The sequence below is a fragment of the Dendrobates tinctorius genome, unplaced genomic scaffold (assembly GCF_039654945.1).
Source record: "Dendrobates tinctorius isolate UK_male_01 unplaced genomic scaffold, ASM3965494v1 ptg000003l, whole genome shotgun sequence".
Classification (NCBI taxonomy): Eukaryota; Metazoa; Chordata; class Amphibia; order Anura; family Dendrobatidae; genus Dendrobates; species Dendrobates tinctorius.
The window spans coordinates 26,819,236-26,840,230 of NW_027361671.1; the positions used below are offsets into that span (position 1 = coordinate 26,819,236).

The 20,995-nt window shown below is 44.1% G+C and overlaps 1 protein-coding gene across 1 annotated transcript in view; it reads left to right on the forward strand.

Annotated features, from left to right (window-relative positions):
- Positions 1-13,833, forward strand: part of FAM81B (family with sequence similarity 81 member B) — a 132,757-nt gene extending 118,924 nt beyond the window's left edge. Inside the window, exon 9 of the mRNA XM_073590631.1 lies at positions 12,086-13,833. Within this exon, the coding sequence (XP_073446732.1) occupies positions 12,086-12,219 (134 nt within the window). The 3' untranslated portion in view covers positions 12,220-13,833. The remainder of the gene's footprint in view (positions 1-12,085) is intronic.
- Positions 13,834-20,995: the final 7,162 nt, after the last annotated feature.

Sequence of the window (20,995 nt, forward strand, 5' to 3'; positions counted from 1 at the left end):
CCATTCCCTTGGCTGAGAAGCAACCCCACACATGAATGGTTTCAGGATGCTTGACAGATGGCATGAGACAAGACTGGTGGTAGCGCTCACCTGGTCTTCTCCGAATAAGCCGTTTTCCAGATGTCCCAAACAATCGAAAAGGGGATTCATCAGAGAAAATGACTTTACCCCAGTCCTCAGCAGTCCACTCCCTGTACCTCTTGCAGAATATCAGTCTGTCCATGATGTTTTTTCTGGAGAGAAGTGGCTTCTTTGCTGCCCTCCTTGAGACCAGGCCTTGCTCCAAGAGTCTCCGCCTCACAGTCCGTGCAGATGCACTCACACCTGACTGCTGCCATTCCTGAGCAAGCTCTGCACTGCTGGTAGCCCGATCCCGCAGCTGAAACACTTTTAAGAGACGGTCCTGGTGCTTGCTGGTCTTTCTTGGGCGCCCTGGAGCCTTTTTAGCAACAAAGAACCTCTCTCCTTGAAGTTCTTGATGATGCGATAGATTGTTGACTGAGGTGCAATCTTTCTAGCTGCGATACTCTTCCCTGTTAGGCCATTTTTGTGCAGTGCAATGATGACTGCACGTGTTTCTTTAGAGATAACCATGGTTAACAGAAGAGAAACAATGATGCCAAGCACCAGCCTCCTTTTAAAGTGTCCAGTGTGTCATTCTTAATCATGACAGATTGATCTCCAGCCCTGTCCTCATCAACACCCACACCTGTGTTAATGGAGCAATCACTGAAACGATGTTAGGCTGGTTTCACATTAGCGTTAAAACAACGCTGCGCACTGCGTCGGTAAGCCCCACCCCGATCCGGCTCCCTGCCCGCCCCATCCGGGATCACCGCCTACTATCGCATTTGCACGCATGCGATCGGCGCACCCTATCTTTAGCATAGGGTGCGCAGATCATGCGCTGCCAGTGTGAAAGTAGAGTGCTGCGCACTTTTGACGGTGCGCCGTGCGCGCCGAAATGCAGCATGTTGCATTTCGGCGCGCACGGCGCACCGTCAAAAGTGCGCAGCACGCTACTTTCACACTGGCAGGGCATGATCTGCGCACCATATGCTAAAGATAGGGTGCGTCGATCGCATGCGTGCAAATGCGATAGTAGGCGGTGATCCCAGATGGGGCGGGCAGGGAGCCAGATCGGGGTGGGGCTTACCGACGCAGTGCGCAGCGTTGTTTCAACGCTAATGTGAAATCAGCCTTAGCTGGTCCTTTTAAGGCAGGGTTGCAATGATGTTGAAATGTGTTTTGGGGGATAAAGTTCATTTTCTAGGCAAATATTGACTTTGCAAGTAATTGCTGTTAAGCTGATCACTCTTTATAACTTTCTGGAGTATATGCAAATTGCCATTAGAAAAAATGAAGCAGTAGACTTTGTAAAAATTAATATTTGTGTCATTCTCTAAACTTTTGGCCATGACTGTACACAGCTCCCAGCCTAGCAAGTGACTAAAGTCAGCCATGCACATTTAATGTCTACTGGAGGCTCATTGACGGGAGAATACAGCAATTCAGCAGTCTGAAATCGGACACGCTGAATCAACATCTGACCTATTAGTAGTCTGGGGCCCTAATGCACATTAGAGTGTCACCTGAAGCCACCTGTCACATCCATGTCTAAAGGGGGTTTTACAGATAGCAATATCGCTAAAGCGTCACTGATTTTGTGACGCAGCAGCGATATTGCTAGCGATATTGCTATGTGTGATACTTACCTCCGACCGGCTCCCCCGCTGTCTGTCGCTGATCGCGCGAGATCGGCCGGGTCCATTTCTCGTCGGGCGCTTCCTGCTGGCGCCGATGAGCGACGTGTGGACGCGGGTGGGAGGATGTCAGCATTGCCACGTGTGAAAAGTATGTAATGACCGCTGCTGCGTCGCTACGTCGCTGTGAGATCTGCCTGTTTGGCAGCTCACTAGCGACCATTTAGCGATGCACCAGCGATCCTGACCGGGTCGGATAGTGGTCGGATCGCTGGTGCATCGCTATATGTAAAGGGGCCTTAAGCATAGTTTTGCACTGGTCACTATACGGTGCCACACTAATACTGCGGTAACTGATGGACGTCGGCCGTGTGTTGCAGCTTTAAGATGGCTGAGGCTAGTTGTCGCCTTCCTGTCTACCTGTGTTTTCCTGCAGTGAGCTGGTATGCGATTATCTCTCTACTGGGAGCCACCGGCTCCTTTGTATATAAACCCCAGCAGACAGCCTCGGGCTGCCAGTAATTTAATTCAGCTAAGACCTGGTTGCAATGATCCATTGCACCTGTTGGGCTACTTTGTTTATACCATTTTCTTACCTAGGCTTATATTTTGAATACTCGCTTGCTTTCTCCTTTTGTCCCTGATATAACCACTACAGAACGTCCTCTGTGCAGAGCAGTGCAGAGGGTCAGAAAATGCTGAGGAAGCCATAGCATCGGGTGAAAGGTGAGTATTTGATTATTTTTTATGTATGGAGCCAATTTTACTGTATGGAGAAGTATATAGTGCCCATTCTACTGTATGTAGCACTATGTGGGGCCCATTATACTGTATAGATCAATATATGGGGTCCATTATACTGTATGGAGCAATATATGTGGCCCATTGTACTGTATGGAGCACTATATGGGGCCCATTATGTATGTAGCAACATTATGGGACTCATACTGTATGAAGCACTACATGAGGCACATTATACTGTATGAAGCACTATGTGGAACCCATTATACTGAATGGAGATATATATGGGGTCCAAAATGCTGTACTATGTTGGGCCCAGTATACTGTATAGCGCAATATTTGAGGCTTATTATACTGTATGGAACACTATATGGGGCCCATTATACTGTATGTGGACTACATGGTTACCATTATACTGTACAGAGCAATATATGGGGCTTATACTGTATGGAACACTATATGGGGCCTATTATACTATATGGAGCACTATATGGGGCCCATTAAACTGAATGGAGCAATATATAGGGTCTATTATACTGTAGGGAGCAAATATAGGGTCAATAATACTGTATGGAAGACTATGTTTTGCCCATAATAATGTATGGAGGACTATGTGGTGCCCATCATACTGTATGGAGCATTACATTTGGACTAACATAGTATATGGAGCACTATATGGGGCCAATTATATTGTATGGGGCCTACGTGGGGCACATTACACTGTATAGAACAATGTATGGGGCTCATTGTACTGTATAGAGCACTATATGGGGCTCATTATGGGTCCCAGTATACTGTATGGAGCACTGTATAGGTCCCATTATAGTGTATGGAGCAATATATGGGGCTCATTATACTATATGCAGCAATACATGGGGCACATTATACTGAATTAAGCAATATACAGGGTCCATTATACTGTATGGAGCACTATGTGGGGCCCATTAGTCTAAATAGAGCAATATATAGGGTGTTATACAGTATGGAGCACCATGAGAGGCCCATTATACTGTATGGAGAACTATGTGGGTCTCATTATACTGAATGGAGTAATATATGGTGCCGATTGTATTGTATGCAGCAATATATGGGGCCCATTATACTGTATGCAGCAATATTTGGGGCCCATTATACTGTGTAGCAATTATATTAGAACAAAATGATACTCGCGCTATGAATCAATAGAGAATAAAAATATAGATATACATATATATAGTTACCTGTAGGATCAAGACAATAAACTCATAAGCATTAAATGCTGGAAAAACTGAATATTGATGGATCAAACTACAAAAAAGGTAGAACAAAACATAAGTTTTAAAACTAAAATGCAAGATCAAGTGTCCGGGTTAGGCTCTAGTGACTAAGCACATGGTCGGTATTACGTTCTAATAGTTAATTAAAAACACCTACCATATACCTATGCATAAAAAACTGGAGTCTGAACTGAGAAAGTAAGTTAATGTGTATGCACAATGTAAGTGCATATTAACACATGACCATTAACCAGAGAAAACAAAAAGCAAAAAACACAAATATCCTGAAATAAAAAGTAAAAAATAAACTGCAAATAATGCATAAAGGTAATAATAATAATAAGGGTATTTTGTAAAAAGGTTTTAAATACTAGAGTAGGGACTGTCCCACAAGGGTTGCCGTGACGTGGCGGGATGGCTTGTACATTATTTTCATCAAAATTATGTTTACTAAATACCCTTATTATTATTATTACCTTTATGCATTATTTGCAGTTTATTTTTTACTTTTTATTTCAGGATATTTGTGTTTTTTGCTTTTTGTTTTCTCTGGTTAATTGTCATGTGTTAATATGCACTTACATTGTGCATACACATTAACTAACTTTCTCAGTTCAGACTCCAGTTTTGTATTAATTTTATTGTGCATTCTGTGCATACATGGGTGTAACCGCCCTCTTTCTGAGCTGGGAAAACCATCCTGTCTGGCCTAAGCTTTTACTAGTGGTTCAGTCGCTCGATCCTTGTTCACATTCATGTCACTTGACAAGGTTTTAAATACTAGAGTAGGGACTGTCCCACAAGGGTTGCCGTGATGTGGGGGGATGGCTTGTACTTTATTTTGATCAAAATTATGTTTACTAAATACCCTTCTTATTACCTTAATGCATTATTTGCAGTTTATTTTTTACTTTTTATTTCAGGATATTTGTGTTTTTTGCTTTTTGTTTTCTTATATACCTATGCAGACATAAAACCGAAAACACACTGGGGGAAACATGAAGTGCTATAATTGTAACTTGCACATACCCCCACTGTGACTATTACCTCTGAATAGGAGTGCAGTGGAAAGCGCCAGGTGGTTCACTAATGTGAACAGACTTTTAAGCAGTAAATTCACCGCTGTGAGCGGACTTTTAAGCAGTAGAAGCCAGCGGCGTATACTTGCTAATCGTTTAGGGAGTCTCTCAATCAGTAGATGAAAAAAACAAATAACTCACCGAGCTCTGTTCCGGCTGGTAACAGGCTCCAGGTGCAGACAAACATCCGAAAATCCTCCAACAGTGATAGATCCCGCGTGAATAGCGTGAAAGCAAGGAAAAGAGCATAAATGATCGCTCACCAAAGTAGGCACAGTCCAACGGCGGTCAGCATACCAGCCGCATTATAGATTGTAGACACCCGCGGTCAGCGTGGTGTGAGTCTGGCAGGACCTGCGATGATAATCCAGATCACGTGACGCGCGCAGTCACGTGATGTCTGATAACGAAAGTGCTGCTTGAGCCAAATTTCCTACTAGTTTCGGAATAGCACGGATTCCTCCCTCAGGGATGGCTCATCATGCACTCGGTGGGGTTAAATACCCTTGGCTCAGTAATGAATAGCAAGCACAAACAGATGTTTTAACATTATATATACAGGATCAGATACTGCCGCAGTGCATGGTGTATAAGGCAAAAGCCTTCACATCCCCATAGTGAGACCTGATATCCAACATTATACTCCCTGAAGCAGCAGACATGTCTCCTGTTGTCTTCCTTTGCCCGAATGATTGTGTATGTGGAATGATGAGAGCAGTAGTTGTCTGCGGTCTTCTTTAATGTCCCCTTACACTTGTATCTTCAGGTGTGGGGGTTATCTTGCTTCTTGTTGTCCAGCATGTCTTGCTGTCCAGTCCTTCGGAGGTCAGCTGCGCCATCTGGTAGGACGGAACCTCGTGCTCTGCAACAGCATTTGAAGCTCTTGACCCAGCCCAGTTGCCTCCCCTAATGGGCGGCCTCCCTGCGCCCACTGGGGAGGCGGGGCGGGGGTCGGTATTCCTTCTCCCGCCTGGTTTTTGAATGGGTGGGCAGGTCTTGCCGTGCACCCTGTCCTTGATGGACAGAAGTGGGAGTGGCATGGAGAGTGGGTGGGGCTCGGGCAGCGGTGGTTCCCGCCTCTAATCTAATGCTGGTGGGCAGGCCTGTGGAGCAGCCTAACACCGCTGGGGGGAACTACTGGCCGGGGAGGCCAGGCTCGTGGCTGCATGGGGTTGCGCTGGAGGGCAAGAGGAGACAGCGGGGGGCTGAGCCACCGCCATCTGGGGTCGCGATTCAGCCACAGCATTGGGAACTGGCGGCGCGCTCCTCGCTTCTTGGTAGGTGTTTTTAATTAACTATTAGAACGTAATACCGACCATGTTCTTAGTCACTAGAGCCTAACCCGGACACTTGATCTTGCATTTTAGTTTTAAAACTTATGTTTTGTTCTCCTTTTTTTTTTTTTTTTGAACAATAATTTTTTTTATTGAAAGTTTACATTTTACAAATAAGGTGATATCAAATCTCAATACAGAGCTGTATTTGCAATATGCATAAGAGAGCATGTAAACGTTTGACAAACAAACAGACTTACTAACAACAGGGTAGGCGGTAAAGGAGGGGAGGGGGGAAGCCCGAGGAGGGAGGTATGTTGTGTCCAATTATCGTTAATGATTCAATCAGAATCAGGGGGATCTGGGTTGGTTAGATGAAATACAGGTGTGGCAAAGGGGGTGTAGTTGGCGTACTCCGCCCAGGGAAGCCATATTTTCTCAAACTTACCGACTTTATCTGTAAGTATTTTTTTTAAGGTTTATATTTGTTATAGAGGAAACCAAATGGTAGATTCTGATCCAAAATCTACGTACGGTCGGGCATAGCCACCATGTATGGAACATATCTCCTGTGGAGTTGCACCCTCTGAAGCAATTTGGAGAATAGTTGGCGACTGCCTTAGCCACTCTGGCTGGGGTCAGGTACCATCGGGTTAACACCTTATAGTTAGTTTCCAGCATAAGGGTATTTAATATTCCTCCAGTAGAGGAGGACCAAATTTGGGACCACTCCGAATCTGTCAAGGTGGAACCAATGTCGGACTCCCAGCGAGAAGTGTATTTTAAGCAGCGCCTATGAGAGGAGGAGTTGATATGTGAGTAGAGGAGAGATATAGTACCTGTAGCATGTGGATTTTGATGACATTTTTGTTCTAAGGGAGTAAAGGAGTAGAAATTTTTTAGTAATGAGTTGACAAAGCTTTTAAGTTGTAGATAGCGAAATATCTCTCCGGGGGGAAATTATATTTTTCACTCAGGACCGAGAATGGAATAATCCTGTCAACGTTAAAAAGATGGTGGACTCTGGTTATCCCTGCAGCGACCCATAAACGAAAGTTCCTAAGGGATTCCATGCCTGGGGGAAACTGGAAATTGCCCCAAAGGGGGGCGAGGGGTAAAAATGGTGAGATTAGCTGCGAGGAATATTTCAACGAGTCCCAAATCCTAAGAGAGTGCGTTATAATAGGATTCGAGATGTGTTTTCGCTGGGCTGGGAGAATCCATAGTAGTGTGTCGAGGGTACCTGAGTGAATTTCAGGGGCCTCTAGAGATAGCCACAGTGGGGGTTCGGAGTAGGCATGATATAGGGTCAGTTGACCCAATTGGGCTGCATGGTAATATTTAGAAAGATTGTCAACTCCCAAGCCTCCTTTCAAACGGTGATGGTAGAGGGTAGCTCTATTAACCCTGGGGAGGCCACCTCGACAAACAAAAGCATCTACTAATCGTTGGGCTATTTTGAGGTAGTGTGAAGGGACAGGGACTGGCAAGACACAAAATAAGTAAAGTAATTTGGGGAGAATGGTCATCTTTAGTGCTCGTACCCGGCCGAGCCAGGAGAGATGTACCTTCTCCCATGACTGAAGTAGTAGACGGAGTTTGCGGAGCATGTGAGGATAATTGGCTGCATAAAGGGAGTCTAAACTGGCAGTTAGTTTCACCCCTAGGTAATCCAGATAGTTAGTGGCCCATTGAAACGGAAAGTCGTGTTGGAGCTGTGAAACAATAGGTGAAGGGAGGGATATATTCATGGCATAAGATTTTGAAGGATTAACTTGTAGACCGGAGATAGATTCAAAATTACTAAGGGTTTGAAGTAGGGCCGGCAAAGATGTCTGAGGGGTTGATAGAAGAAGTAGCATGTCATCTGCGATCAAAAAGAGCTTGTGAGAAACTGACGTTATTTCTACACCCTGTATATTAGAGTTGAGGCGAAGATGAATAGCTAATGGTTCGAATGCCAAAAGGAATAATAAGGGTGAAAGAGGGCACCCTTGCCAAGTGCCTCTACTAATGGGGAAAAGTGCAGAGGAAAAGCCATTGTAGCGTACGTAAGCGGATGGGGAGCTGTAAAGAGCGTGAATCCAAGAAAGAAAGTGGTCAGGGAACTGCCACTTCCGCAAGACCGCAAACAGATAAGGCCAGGAAATGGAGTCAAAGGCTTTTTAATATCCAGTGACAGTAACATGTTCTCCCTTTTTTGTGGTTTGATCCATCAATATTCAGTTTTTCCAGCATTTAATGCTTATGAGTTTATTGTCTTGATCCTACAGGTAACTATATATATGTATATCTATATTTTTATTCTCTATTGATTCATAGCGCGAGTATCATTTTGTTTAAATTGTTTATTTTCACCCCTGGTGGTGTGTGGGCTTTTTTTTTTACTCGCTGCTGAATCGGCCCTGCACGCTAGCGCCGTTGGTACATTATATATATAGCAAGTATATTAGGCCCATTATACTGAACTAAGCAATATATAGGGTCCATTATACTGTATGGAGCACTATGTGGTGCCCATAATGCTGAATTGAGGACTATGTAGGGTCCATAAAACTGTATGGAGAACTAAGTGGGGCCCATTATACTGAATGGAGTACTGGAAGCCATGAGACTTTGAGTTGTCCTAGGCCAAGAGTATAGATGGAAAAAAGTAGGGGTCCCAGGAGAGAGCCTTGGGGGACTCCAACAGATAGAGGGTGGGATGAGGAGGTAGTGTGGGAGTGGGAAACGCTCATTGTGTGGTCAGAAAGGTATGAGGCAATCCAGGACAGGGCAAGGTCTTTGATGTCAAGGGAAGAATTTGTAGCAGTAGGCAGTGGTCGACTGTATCGAAGACAGAGGACAGGTCGAGAAGGAGGATGGAGAACTGTCTGTTAGCTTTGGCTGTGAGTAAGTCATTAGTAATTTTGGTCAGGGCAGTTTCAGTGGAGTGTTGGGGGCAGAAGCCAGATTGTAGGATGTCAAGGAGGGAGTTAGATGAGAGGTGGGAGGAAAGTTGAGCATGGACATGCTATTCAAGGAGTTTGGAAGCAAACTGGAGCAGTGATATGGGGCGATAACTGGGCATAGCAATTGGGTCAAGGTTTAATTTTTTGAGGATGGGTGTTATGGTGGCATGTTTGAAGGCAGAGGGGAAGGTACCAGAAGATAGGTATAGGTTGAATAGATGGGTTAGGGCTGGAATGATCATGTTAGTGAGGCTGGGGAGCAGGTGGGAAGGGATGGGGTCAATTGCACAGGTGGTGAGGTGTGATTTAGAAAGGAGATGAGTAAGCTCTCCTTCAGTGATGTTGGAGAGGGAGGTTATTAGGGAAGGGCAGAGGTCTGGTATGTGGCGTGGTTGGGGTGGTGGAACAGTAAAGGTTTGCCTTGTTTGGTCTATCTTGTTTTTAGATCACAGACTGAATATGAGACAACAGTGTGATGCAGCAGCAAAAAAGGCAAATGCAATTCTAGGATGTATTAACAGAAGCATACAGTTTAGATCACGTGAAGTCATTATTGCCCTCTACTCCTTTGGTCAGACCGCATCTGGAATACTGTGTCCAGCTTTGGGCGCCACATTTTAATAAAGACAGCAACAAACTGGAGCAAGTTCAGAAAAGAGCGACCAGAATGGTGACCGGTCTGCAAACCCTGTCTTATGAGGAAAGGTTGCAGGATTTGGGAATGTTTAGCTTGTAAAAGAGAAGACTGAGAGGATACTTAATAACTGTCTACAAATATCTCAAGGGCTGTCACATTGCAGAAGGATCTTTATTCTCATTTGCACAAGGAAAGACTAGAAGCAATGGGATGAAACTGAATGGGAGGAGACACAGATTAGATATTAGAAAAAACTTTTTGACAGTTAGAGTGATCAATGAGTGGAACAGGCTGCCAAGAGAGGTGGTGAGTTCTCCTTCAATAGAAGTCTTCAAACAGAGTCTGGACTGATATCGGTCTGGGATGATTTAGCGAATCCTGCTTTGAGCAGGGGGTTGGACCAGATGGCCCAGGAGGTCCCTTCCAACTCTATGATTCTATGAAGTAGGTGGCAAAGTCCTCAGCAGAGATGAGTGGAGTTGGAGGTGGCAGTGGTGGGCGGAGGAGAGTTAAATGTACTGAACAGTTGTTTTGGGTTGTGGGATAATGAAGATACAAGGTTTATGAAATAGGTCTGTTTAGCAGAGGTGAGGGCTGATTTGAAGGCAAGTGTAACTTGTTTGAAAGCAGTGAAGTCGTCTGGCAGGCGTCTTTTCTTCCAACGCTGCTCCGCGACCCTGGATGCTTGTCGAAGTTTTTTGGTGAGGTTGTTGTGCCAGGGTTGCCTATTGATGTCACACTTTGCCATGCATGAGGGGCGACTGAGTCAATGGCTGATGTGAGGGTGGCATTGTAGAAAGCGGTGGCACTGTCTGTGTTGTGAAGTGAAGATATGGAGGACAGAGGTAGAAGAGAGTCTGAGTGCCTAGGCGTGCGAGGATGTGCTAGTGGCTGGACATGGGGGGCAGGTGAGGACAAGGTGAGTAGGTGGTGGTCAGATAGGGGGAAAGGAGAGGTTGTGAGATTAGATAGGGAACAGAGGTGGGTGAAGATGAGGTCTAATGTATGTCCATCTGTGTGGGTGGCTGTGGAGGACCACTGAGTAAGTCCAAAGGATGAGGTAAGTGACAGGAGTTTGGAGGCTGCTGGCTGGTGGGTGTCAATGGGGATGTTGAAGTCCCCCATGATTATGGTGGGGATGTCAGCAGAGAGAAAGTGGAGGAGCCAGGTGGAGAATTGGTTGATGAAGGCAGTGGCTGAGCCCGGTGGTCGGTATAAGACAGCCATTTGGAGATTAGAGGGAGAGTAGATACGGACAGAGTGAACCTCGAAAGGGAGGATAAGTGAGGGTGGGGGTTGGATAGGGTTGAAGGAGCAGTTTTTAGAAAGGAGGAAACCCAGTCCTACACCATGTCTGTTGCCAGGGCAAGGAGTATGGGTAAAGTGGAGGCCACCATAACTCAGTGCGGCCGGGGAGGCTGTGTCAGCCAGGTTTCAGTGAGGGCCAGGAAGGAAAGGTTGCGGATCACGTGGAGCTTGTTGCAGACGGAGCGGGCATTCCAAAGTGCTCCAGAGAGAGGGTGCGGGAGGGTGGGGGTCAGTGGCACAGGTCTTAAGTGTGAGGGATTGCGGTAGTTTCTCTTAGTGTGAGAAAGATAGGGGTGAGGATTAGTGGGATGTATGAGGTAGGGGGGCCAGGATTGGGGGATATGTCACCAGCAGTGAGAAGCAGAGAAAGGGAAAGCACGTGAGTGAGAGTGACCGACTTGTATTGTATTTTAGTAGGAGAGGTCTGAGGTTAAGGAGCAGGTCTGCTGATGAAGCGAGGTGGGGGGAGAGAGAGGGGGAGATAGTTATTTGGTTCAAGGGTGCAGGGGTTTGAGGATGGCGGAAGAGAGTGAAGATTAGTGGAGCAAAAACGATGAGGGCAAATGTAAGCATGGTTAAACAGCAGGGTATGAAAAGAAAGGCAAGTAAAATAAGAAAGCAGTGGTTAGTCTTACCTTCTGACCGATTTCTGGACTATGTCTGGTATATTTCTGATGTATCCCTTTAAAGATGTCACTTCAAATGATATCAAATCTGACCAAGGTCATATCTGACCTGCTCTGTTCAACTTATACCATTCACATGTCCATGAAATGAAGCCAGGTGAGTGAGAGAGGGAGGAGGAGGAGGGGGCTGGAGGACGGTTCACAGCAGGGAGCAATTAACAGATTGTAGTTAATAGGACATTTGACTAGCATCAAAGCTGGAGAAAAAGGCAAAAAAAGATGGAAGGATAACACTAGGTGTGAGAAGCATGGGCATATCAATATGCATACTGTAAGTTTGAAGTATTAAAAAACAGAGGTTGAGGAATGCATGAGGGTTCAGGGGTTCAGTGGGTATTCTGGATTAAGCGGGTTCAGCAGACGTACCAATTAAAAAACAGAGGGTGTGTATATTTAATTTTCATTTGTCTTTTTCATTTGTCATTTTCATTTCATTTGTTTCATTTTCAGGATTTCAGGCAATACAGGAATCTCTGAATTCTCTTCAGCAAATTCAAGAGACAAAAGTGAAACTAGAAAGTAGAAAAGTCCAAAAAGACATCAAGCAAATAAGACGGAAAATAGTGGAGCTGAAAGATGTGTGAGATCTTCTTCCTGATATTAACTCCTGCCGGGCCGATTACAGGTGCCTCCTAAATGATTGATGCCTCAACCTGGTGCACTTACTATTTGATGTGTGAGCTGTTTTTTATGTAAATTTTCTTCTTTACTCGTATTTCTATCTTTTAAAAAAAAATTGCTGAATTTTTTGGCAGCGTTACATGCTTATTTTTGTGAAATATTGGAATGTAATAAAGATGTACTGAAATCTGTAAAATATAAAACAATGCGTGTAATTATCATAATGATCAAGAAATAACATATCTAAAGAAGCTTCTGCCCATAATAGCTTCATGTTTCTTCACCATAGTGGCTTTTTACCACATTTTTTAATCAAACCAATCAATGGCAAATGTGGAATTGAAGTGGATTGGATGTGCGGACTCCACAGAAGATGGCCCTACCTGCAATCACTAGGGTGACATTTTGCAGCCACAAACAATAAGTACTAAGAGTGGGACACGTCAGCCATAATAAGTCTTTTTTTTAGTTACGGTATATTTTTTTAACTCTGGACATGTTTGTACTGATCTGTAGATGGCACACTATGATGTATATTTTGAAAGGGTTTCTCATTATCTGTGGGTGAACAGCTGATTTTCCTATGGGAAGACGTACCCAGCTAAAGCATTTTCCCAAACACTTTTGGTAGAATTACATGGTGGCCATTCAGATAATAAGAGAAATATGGATAAATGGAGTAACTTTTATAAAACATCTTTGAATTATAGTTAACGGAAGGCATCCTGACCATCACCCTCTCCTTCCCTTTAAGAAGCACATTCAGCATAATAGAGCATATAGATGTGTTTTTTTTTTTATAAGACAATCCCATTAAATCTGTTACAGAAGCAACATCTGATTCACACAGACAATATTTCTCTTTCTTCTTCCTGATGGACTTGATTCTGGCCTATTGGCTTTGTCACATTTCAACAGTCAAGGTCTCTCCAGCACACAAGAACTATATGAGGGGCGAGGAAGATGTTATAGGGGTAAAAAAAAGGGACTATGGCCTTCTAGACACCACACAACTGCACTATGTACAATGTTACTCATTAATCTTTTGATCTGTTCTTATAGCCGTACATTTTATGTTGAGTTTCGTCTCATTCCTGCAGTTTATTGGGCTTTTTTTATAAGTAAATTTGAATACTGCACTAATTATCTTTGTTGGTATAAAAATAAAGCTGCTTTCAGCACAGGATTTGAGTCACCAGCCTTAATTTTGCAGTAAGTGGTGTGATTTAGAGTAATACAAATTAAGAGACATGCAAGGCGCCATGATATTACCAAAGAGGTGACAGTAGCTGAAAAGTGCGTGCTCTGCCTGTACTGGGTGTAGTAAATAGCACAATGTGACTGATAATCGTGAGCGGAAGGTGGCTTTGTTTAGAAACACAAGCTTATTCATTTCCTTTGTATAATATATAAAAATGCAATTATGCCAATGGTTAGAGAAATAGATAATGACGTATTTCTCATAGATTCATGTTTCCTTGTGTCTTGATGGGCTAATTTGACATTTTGACTATGTACCTGATATGAAGTGTAAAAAGCAACTTTTTACTTATACAATAAAAAAATCTGTTGCTGTCCCAAGTCTTGCCCCTCTGCGTGCCTCTGGTGACTATCTACCTCTTGCTTTAAAGTTCTACCAGCGGCCTTCAGTAAAATGGCGCTGTTGGCGGTCAATGTGCAGATTGAGGTCTTAGCTCGTTACTGAGCAGAGATCTAAATCTGTGCATAAGCCGCCACCAGTTCCATTTTACTGAAGACCGCTGAGAGATCAATCTGCGTCTAGTCATCAGTATAATCACATGTCATAACACACGCCCAGCTTCTTACCCATCATAGGTCCTGACCACCCTTGTGGCCCCTGACACACGTTTGGTATACTTTGCTTTTTCAAAGTGGAGTAGAATCACCACCATATGGTTCCAGCTATGTGGACCATTTTACTTATTGTTTCGGTCTTTAGCAAGGATGTGTGTTTTAGGCAGCTCTGCATTATTACCCTGTAAGCCTCTAGATAAAGACCATAAAAATTAACAGTAAGTAAAAAGGCCCTCATCTTTGGAAACTTATTACTGTTAAACCTAACCCCCTCAAACAAATAGAAAAAAATTGGTCACTTAGGGGGGCAGTGGAGATAAAATAAGACCAAAAAATGTCCACTTTTAATTTAGTTATAAGTCCTCTTTAAGGACACAGGCAAGTCTTGTGTCTTCATTTTTGTCCTCCCCTCTTTCTTAAAGAGCCACAACTGTTGACAAAGACATATGAGAGCTTATTTTTTGTGGGATGAGTTATTATGTTGAAAGATATCATTTATTTTATATAGCATATAAGAAAACGTAAAAAAAAACTCCAAGCGCAATGACATGGTGAAAGAAATTAAATTCTATTCTTTTTTTTTTTTTTTCTTAGAGTTTATACTTCTCATGGTACTAATAGTGCAATAAAAGAGACCTTGAACATGATTCTTCACATCAGTATTATTATTGTGTCACAAAAGTTTTTCTTTCTGAACTTCATAAAAAAAAAAAAATTGGCTGTTGCCATTTGCTCATGATTTCTTTTTTCAGCTTTTCCAGTGGCGAGCTGGTCTATATGTGTGTGTGTATGTATATATATATATATATATATATATATATATATATATATATATATATATACACACACACAGTACAGACCAAAAGTTTGGACACACCTCCTCATTCAAAGAGTTTTCTTTATTTTCATGACTATGAAAATTGTAGATTCACTCTGAAGGCATCAAAATTATGAATTAACGTGTTAATTCATAATTTTGATGCCTTCAGAGTGAATCTACAATTTTCATACTCATGAAAATAAAGAAAACTCTTTGAATGAGGAGGTGTGTCCAAACTTTTGGTCTGTACTGTATATATATAATTAACAAAAAAATGTGAAACAACGGAAAATATCTATATATAATCGTCTTATCGTGTCTGTCTGTAACCGAAATCCCGCGGCATGCAATCACGACAGGCGCAGCTGTTTGTAACGGTAAGCTGCGCCTGCCGCTGATTGGTCGCAGCCGCTAGGCCGCGACCAACCGGCGGACGGCGCAATTGGGCGCAGTGCTCAATCGGGAGCAGGGTTCTTGAAAAAAAAGAATTAAAATAAAAAACAGGTTATACTCACCTTCCGACGGCCCGCGATCTCCACTCCACGTGCCCGGCGTCGCGGTCCCAGTAAGGCTTTGCGCCTTAGACCGGAGATGACGTCACTCTCGCAAGAGCACGACATCAACAGCGGTGTTTCACGCAATGCATTACTGGGACCACGAGGCCGGGCGCGTGGAGTGTAGATCGCGGGCCGTCGGAAGGTGAGTATATAACTATTTTTTATTTTAACAGAGACCATGCATACCAGGAAAGGGGGGTGACGGGACCATGCATACCAGGAAAGGGGGGTGTGGGTGACCATACATACCAGCAAAGGGGGGTGAGGGTGACCATACATAACAGCAAAGGGGGGGAGGGGGACAATGCATACCAGCAAAGGGGGGTGAGGGTGACCATGCATACCAGGATAGGGGGGTGAGGGTGACCATACATACAAGGATAGGGGGGTGAGGGTGACCATGCATACCAGCATAGGAGGGTGATGTTGACCGTGCATACCAGGAAATGGGGGTGAGGGTGACCATGCATACCAGGATAGGGAAGTTGAGTTTGACCATGCATACCAGGATAGGGGGGGTGAGGTTGACCATGCATACCAGGAAAGGGGGGTGAGGGGGACCATGCATACCAGGAAAGGGGGGTGAGGGGACCATGCATATCAGGTTTGGGGGGTGAGAGGACCATGCATATCAGGATTGGGGGGTGAGAGGACCATGCATATCAGGATTGGGGCGTGAGGGGACCATGCATATTAGGAAAGGGGGTGAGGGGGACCATGCATACCAGGAAAGGGGGGTGAGGGGACCATGCTTACTAGGAAAGAGGGGTGAGAGGACCATGCATACCAGGATTGGGGGTTAGAGGACCATGCATTCCAGGATTGGAGGGTGAGGGGACTATGCTTACCAGGATTGGGGGGGTGAGGGGTACCATGCATTTCAGGATTGGGTGGTGAGAGGACCATGCATATCAGGATTGGGGGGTGAGGGGACCATGCATATCAGGATTGGGGCATGAGGGGACCATGCATACCAGGATGGGGGGGGAGGGGTACCATGCATATCACGATTGGGGGGTGAGAGGACCATGCATATCAGGATTGGGGGGTGCATTATTGCATTATTAGAATTGGGCCACCATCTAGTGTCTTATATTCTAGGTTCTTCTACACCATTGCCCTCCATTGTCGGGCGCATCGCGACGCATGCCGTAAAGCGGCATGGGTTTGTGATGAAGCATCTGCGCTAGCAGTATAGCATAACGCATATCGCATTATGCTATAGTGTTAATGCAACCCGTCAACGCTATGCATTGAACGGGCTGCCTTAACGCAGTATGTGCCTGGCCTAAGGATATGCTACTCAGTAATTTCGGTGTGCCTTCTTTTAGGGTTATAAATGGTATTAGTTCAGATGAAGGATATCCTACTTAGTAATTTCGGTGTGCCTTCTGTTAGGGTTATAAATGGTATTAGTTCAGACGAAGGTAAGTTAAATTTGGTTTTAATCTCACTAAAAGTAAGGAATTTAGTCCCATTATAGATATTTCCAATATTTATAATGCCCGATTTAGTCCAAACTTCTGAAAGTGGAAGATTATATATCAACGCTAATAGATGAAGAGGGAATTTAACCCCTTCACGACCAATGACGCCACGTAGGCGTCATGAAACCTGGTACAAATCTGACCAGTGACGCCTATGTGGTGTCATGACTTTAAAGCCCCCCTGCGGGTCGGGTGACCTAGGTCACTGAAAGGACACCCGACCCGCAGATACAGGGGGCTTTGTTTTTCAGCATAGGGGGCGTGGCTTCGCCCCCACGTGACTACGATCGCTCTGATTGGCTGTTAAAAGTGAAACAGCCAATTAGAGCGATAGTAATATTTCATCAATGAAAATTGATGAAATATTACAATCCAGCCATGTCCGACGTTGCTGTAGCATCGGACATGGCTGGTGACAGCGATCCGACCCCCCCACCCGTTAACGGGGACAATCTGCCCCCCGCCACTGCCGCCGCTGTCATCATCTCCCCCCCGCCTTCCCTCCGCTCCGCCCCGGCTTACGATTGCCCCCCCTCCCACCACTCACCGAGTGCCGTTATGGCTCCCGGTGTCCCGCGGTCCCGGACCATGGGCGCCGCCATTTTGCGCAGTGCGCCCGCCGGCTCCAATTTCCATTCATTCATTTTAATCACTTTCACAGTGATCAAAATAGAATGAAATGTAAATAAACCCCCCCGTTTATCACCCCCATAGGCAGGATCAACTGATGAAATAAAGAAATTATTTTTATTTTTCCATTAGGGTTAGGGTTGGAAAGAGGGTTAGGGTTGGAAAGAGGGTTAGGGTTGGAAAGAGGGTTAGGGTTGGGAAGAGGGTTAGGGTTGGAAAGAGGGTTAGGGTTGGAAAGAGGGTTGGGGTTAGGGTTGGAAAGAGGGTTAGGGTTGGAAAGAGGGTTAGGGTTGGAAAGAGGGTTAGAATTAGGGTTATGGTTGAAATTAGGGTTAGGGTTGGAATTAGGGTTAGGCTTGTGGTTAGGATTGGGATTAGGGGTGTGTTGGGGTTAGGGTTGGGATTAGGGTTAGAGATGTGTTGGGGTTAGAGCTGTGGTTAGGGGTGTGTTGGGGTTAGTGTTGAAGTTAGAATTGAGGGGTTTCCACTGTTTAGGCACATCAGGGGGTCTCCAAACGCGACATGGTGCAACCATTGATTCCAGCCAATTTTGTGTTCAAAAAGTTAAACGGTGCTCCCTCCCTTCCAAGCCCCGACGTGTGCCCAAACAGTGGTTTACCCCAACATATGGGGTATCAGTGTACTCAGGAAAAATTGCACAACAACTTTGGGGGTCTAATTTCTCCTGGTACCCTTGGGAAAATAAAAAATTGGGGGCTAAAAAAATATTTTTGTGGAAAATTTTTTTTTTTTTTAATTTTCACATCTCTGCGTTATAAACTTCTGTGAAGCACTAGGGGGTTCAAAGTGCTCACCAGACATCTAGATAGGTTCCTTGGGAGGTCTAGTTTCCAAAATGGGGTCACTTGTGGGGGGTTTCTATTGTTTAGGCACATCAGGGGCTCTGCAAACATAACGACGACCGCAGACCATTCCATCAAAGTCTGCATTTCAAAACGTCACTACTTCCAGTCCGAGCCCTTATGTGTGCCCAAACAATGGTTCCCCCTATATATGGGGCACCAGCGTACTCAGGACAAACTGTACAACAACTTTTGGGGTCCAATATATCCTGCTACCCCTGTGAAAATAAAAAATTGCTGGCTGAAAATCTTTTTTTTGAGGAAAAAAAAATATTTTTTATTTTCACGGCTCTGTGTTATAAACTTCTGTGATGCGCTTGGGGGTTCAAGGTGCTCACCACACATCTAGATAAGTTCCTTGGGGGGTCTAGTTTCCAAAATGGGGTCACTTGTGGGGGGGTTCCACAGTTTAGGTACATCGGGGCTCTGCAAATGTTACATGGTGCCCGCAGACCATTCCATCCAAGTCAGCATTTCATAATGTCACTACTTCCCTTCCGAGCCCCGACGTGTACCCAAACAGTGGTCCCCACCCACATATGGGGTACCAGTGTACTCAGGACAAACTGGACAACAACTTTTGGGGTCCAATTTATCCTGCTACCCTTGTGAAAAAAAAATTGCTGGCTAAAAATCTTTTTTTTGAGGAAAAAAAAATATTTTTTATTTTCACAGCTCTGCGTTATAAACTTCTGTGACGCGCTTGGGGGTTCAAGGTGCTCACCACACATCTATATAAGTTACTTGGGGGGTCTAGTTTCCAAAATGGGGTCACTTGTGGGGGGGTTCCACAGTTTAGGTACATCAGGGGCTCTGCAAATGTTACATGATGCCCGCAGACCATTCCATCAAAGTCAGCATTTTATAATGTCACTACTTCCCTTCCGAGCCCCGACGTGTACCCAAACAGTGGTCCCCACCCACATATGGGATACCAGTGTACTCAGGACAAACTGGACAACAACTTTTGGGGTCTAATTTATCCTCGTACCCTTGTGAAAATAAAAAATTGCGCACTAAAAAATAATTTTTTGAGGAAAAAAAAATATTTTTTATTTTCATGGCTCTGCGTTATAAACTTTTGTGAAGCACTTGGGGGTTCAAAGTACTCACCATGCATCTAGATAAGTTCCTTAGGGGGTCTAGTTTCCAAAATGGGGTCATTTGTGGGGGAGCTCCAATGTTTAGGCACACAGGGGCTCTCCAAACACAATATGGTGTCCGCTAACGATTAGAAGTAATTTGCATTTCAAAAAGTCAAATGGCGCTCCTTCCTTTCTGAGCCCTGCCGTGTGCCCAAACAGTGGTTCCCCCCCACATATGGGGTAACAGTGTACTCAGGACAAACTGGACAACAACTTTTGTGGTCCAATTTCTCCTGTTAGCCTTGTGAAAATTAAAAATAGTGTGCTAAAAATCATTTTTGAGGAAAAAAAATATTTTTTATTTTCACTGCTCTGTGTTATAAACTTTTGTGAAGCACTTGGGGGTTCAAAGTGCTCACTACACATCTAGATAAGTTCCTTAAAGGGTCTAGTTTCCAAAATGGGGTCACTTGTGGGGGAGCTCCAATGTTTAGGTATACAGGGGCTCTCCAAAGGCGACATGGTGTCCGATAACGATTGGAGCTAATTTTCCATTCAAAAAGTCAAATGGTGCTCCTTCCCTTCCGGACCCTGCCGTGCGCTCAAACAGTGGTTTATGACCACATATGAGGTATCGGTGTACTCAGGAGAAATTTTTTAACAAATTTTAGGATCCATTTTATCCTGTTGCCCATGTGAAAATGAAAAAACTGAGGCTAAAAGAAAATTTTTGTGAAAAAAAGTACTTTTTTTTTTTACAGATCAATTTGTGAAGTACCTGGGGGTTCAAAGTGATCACTATGCATCTAGATAAGTTCCTTGGGGGGGTCTAGTTTCCAAAATGGGATCACTTGTGGAGGAGCTCCAATGTTTATGCACACAGGGGCTCTACAAACGTGACATGGCAACCTCTAAATATTCCAGCATATTTTCCATTCAAAAAGTCAAATGGTGCTCCTTCCCTTCTGAGCCCTGCCGTGCGCCCAAGCAGTGGTTTATGACCACATATGAGGTATCAGTGTACTCAGGAGAAATTGCCCAACAATTTTTAGGATCCATTTTATCCTGTTGCCCATGTGAAAATGAAAAAATTGATGCTAAAAGAAAAGTTTTGTTGGAAAAATTAAAATGTCCATTTTTTCTTTCCATGTTGCTTTAGTTCCTGTGAAACACCTGAAGGGTTAATAATCTTCTTGAATGTAGTTTTGAGTAGCTTGAGGGGTGCAGTTTTTAGAGTGATGTCACTTTTGGGTATTTTCTGCCATATAGACTCCTCAAAGTGACTTCAAATGTGAGATGGTCCCTAAAAAAAATGGCTTTGTAAATTTTATTGTAAAAATGAGAAATCGCTGGTCAACTTTTAACCCTTATAACTTCCTAACAAAAAAATATTTTGCTTCCAAAATTGTGCTGATGTAAAGTAGACATGTGGGAAATGTTATTTAGTAACTATTTGTGTCACATAACTCTCTGGTTTAACAG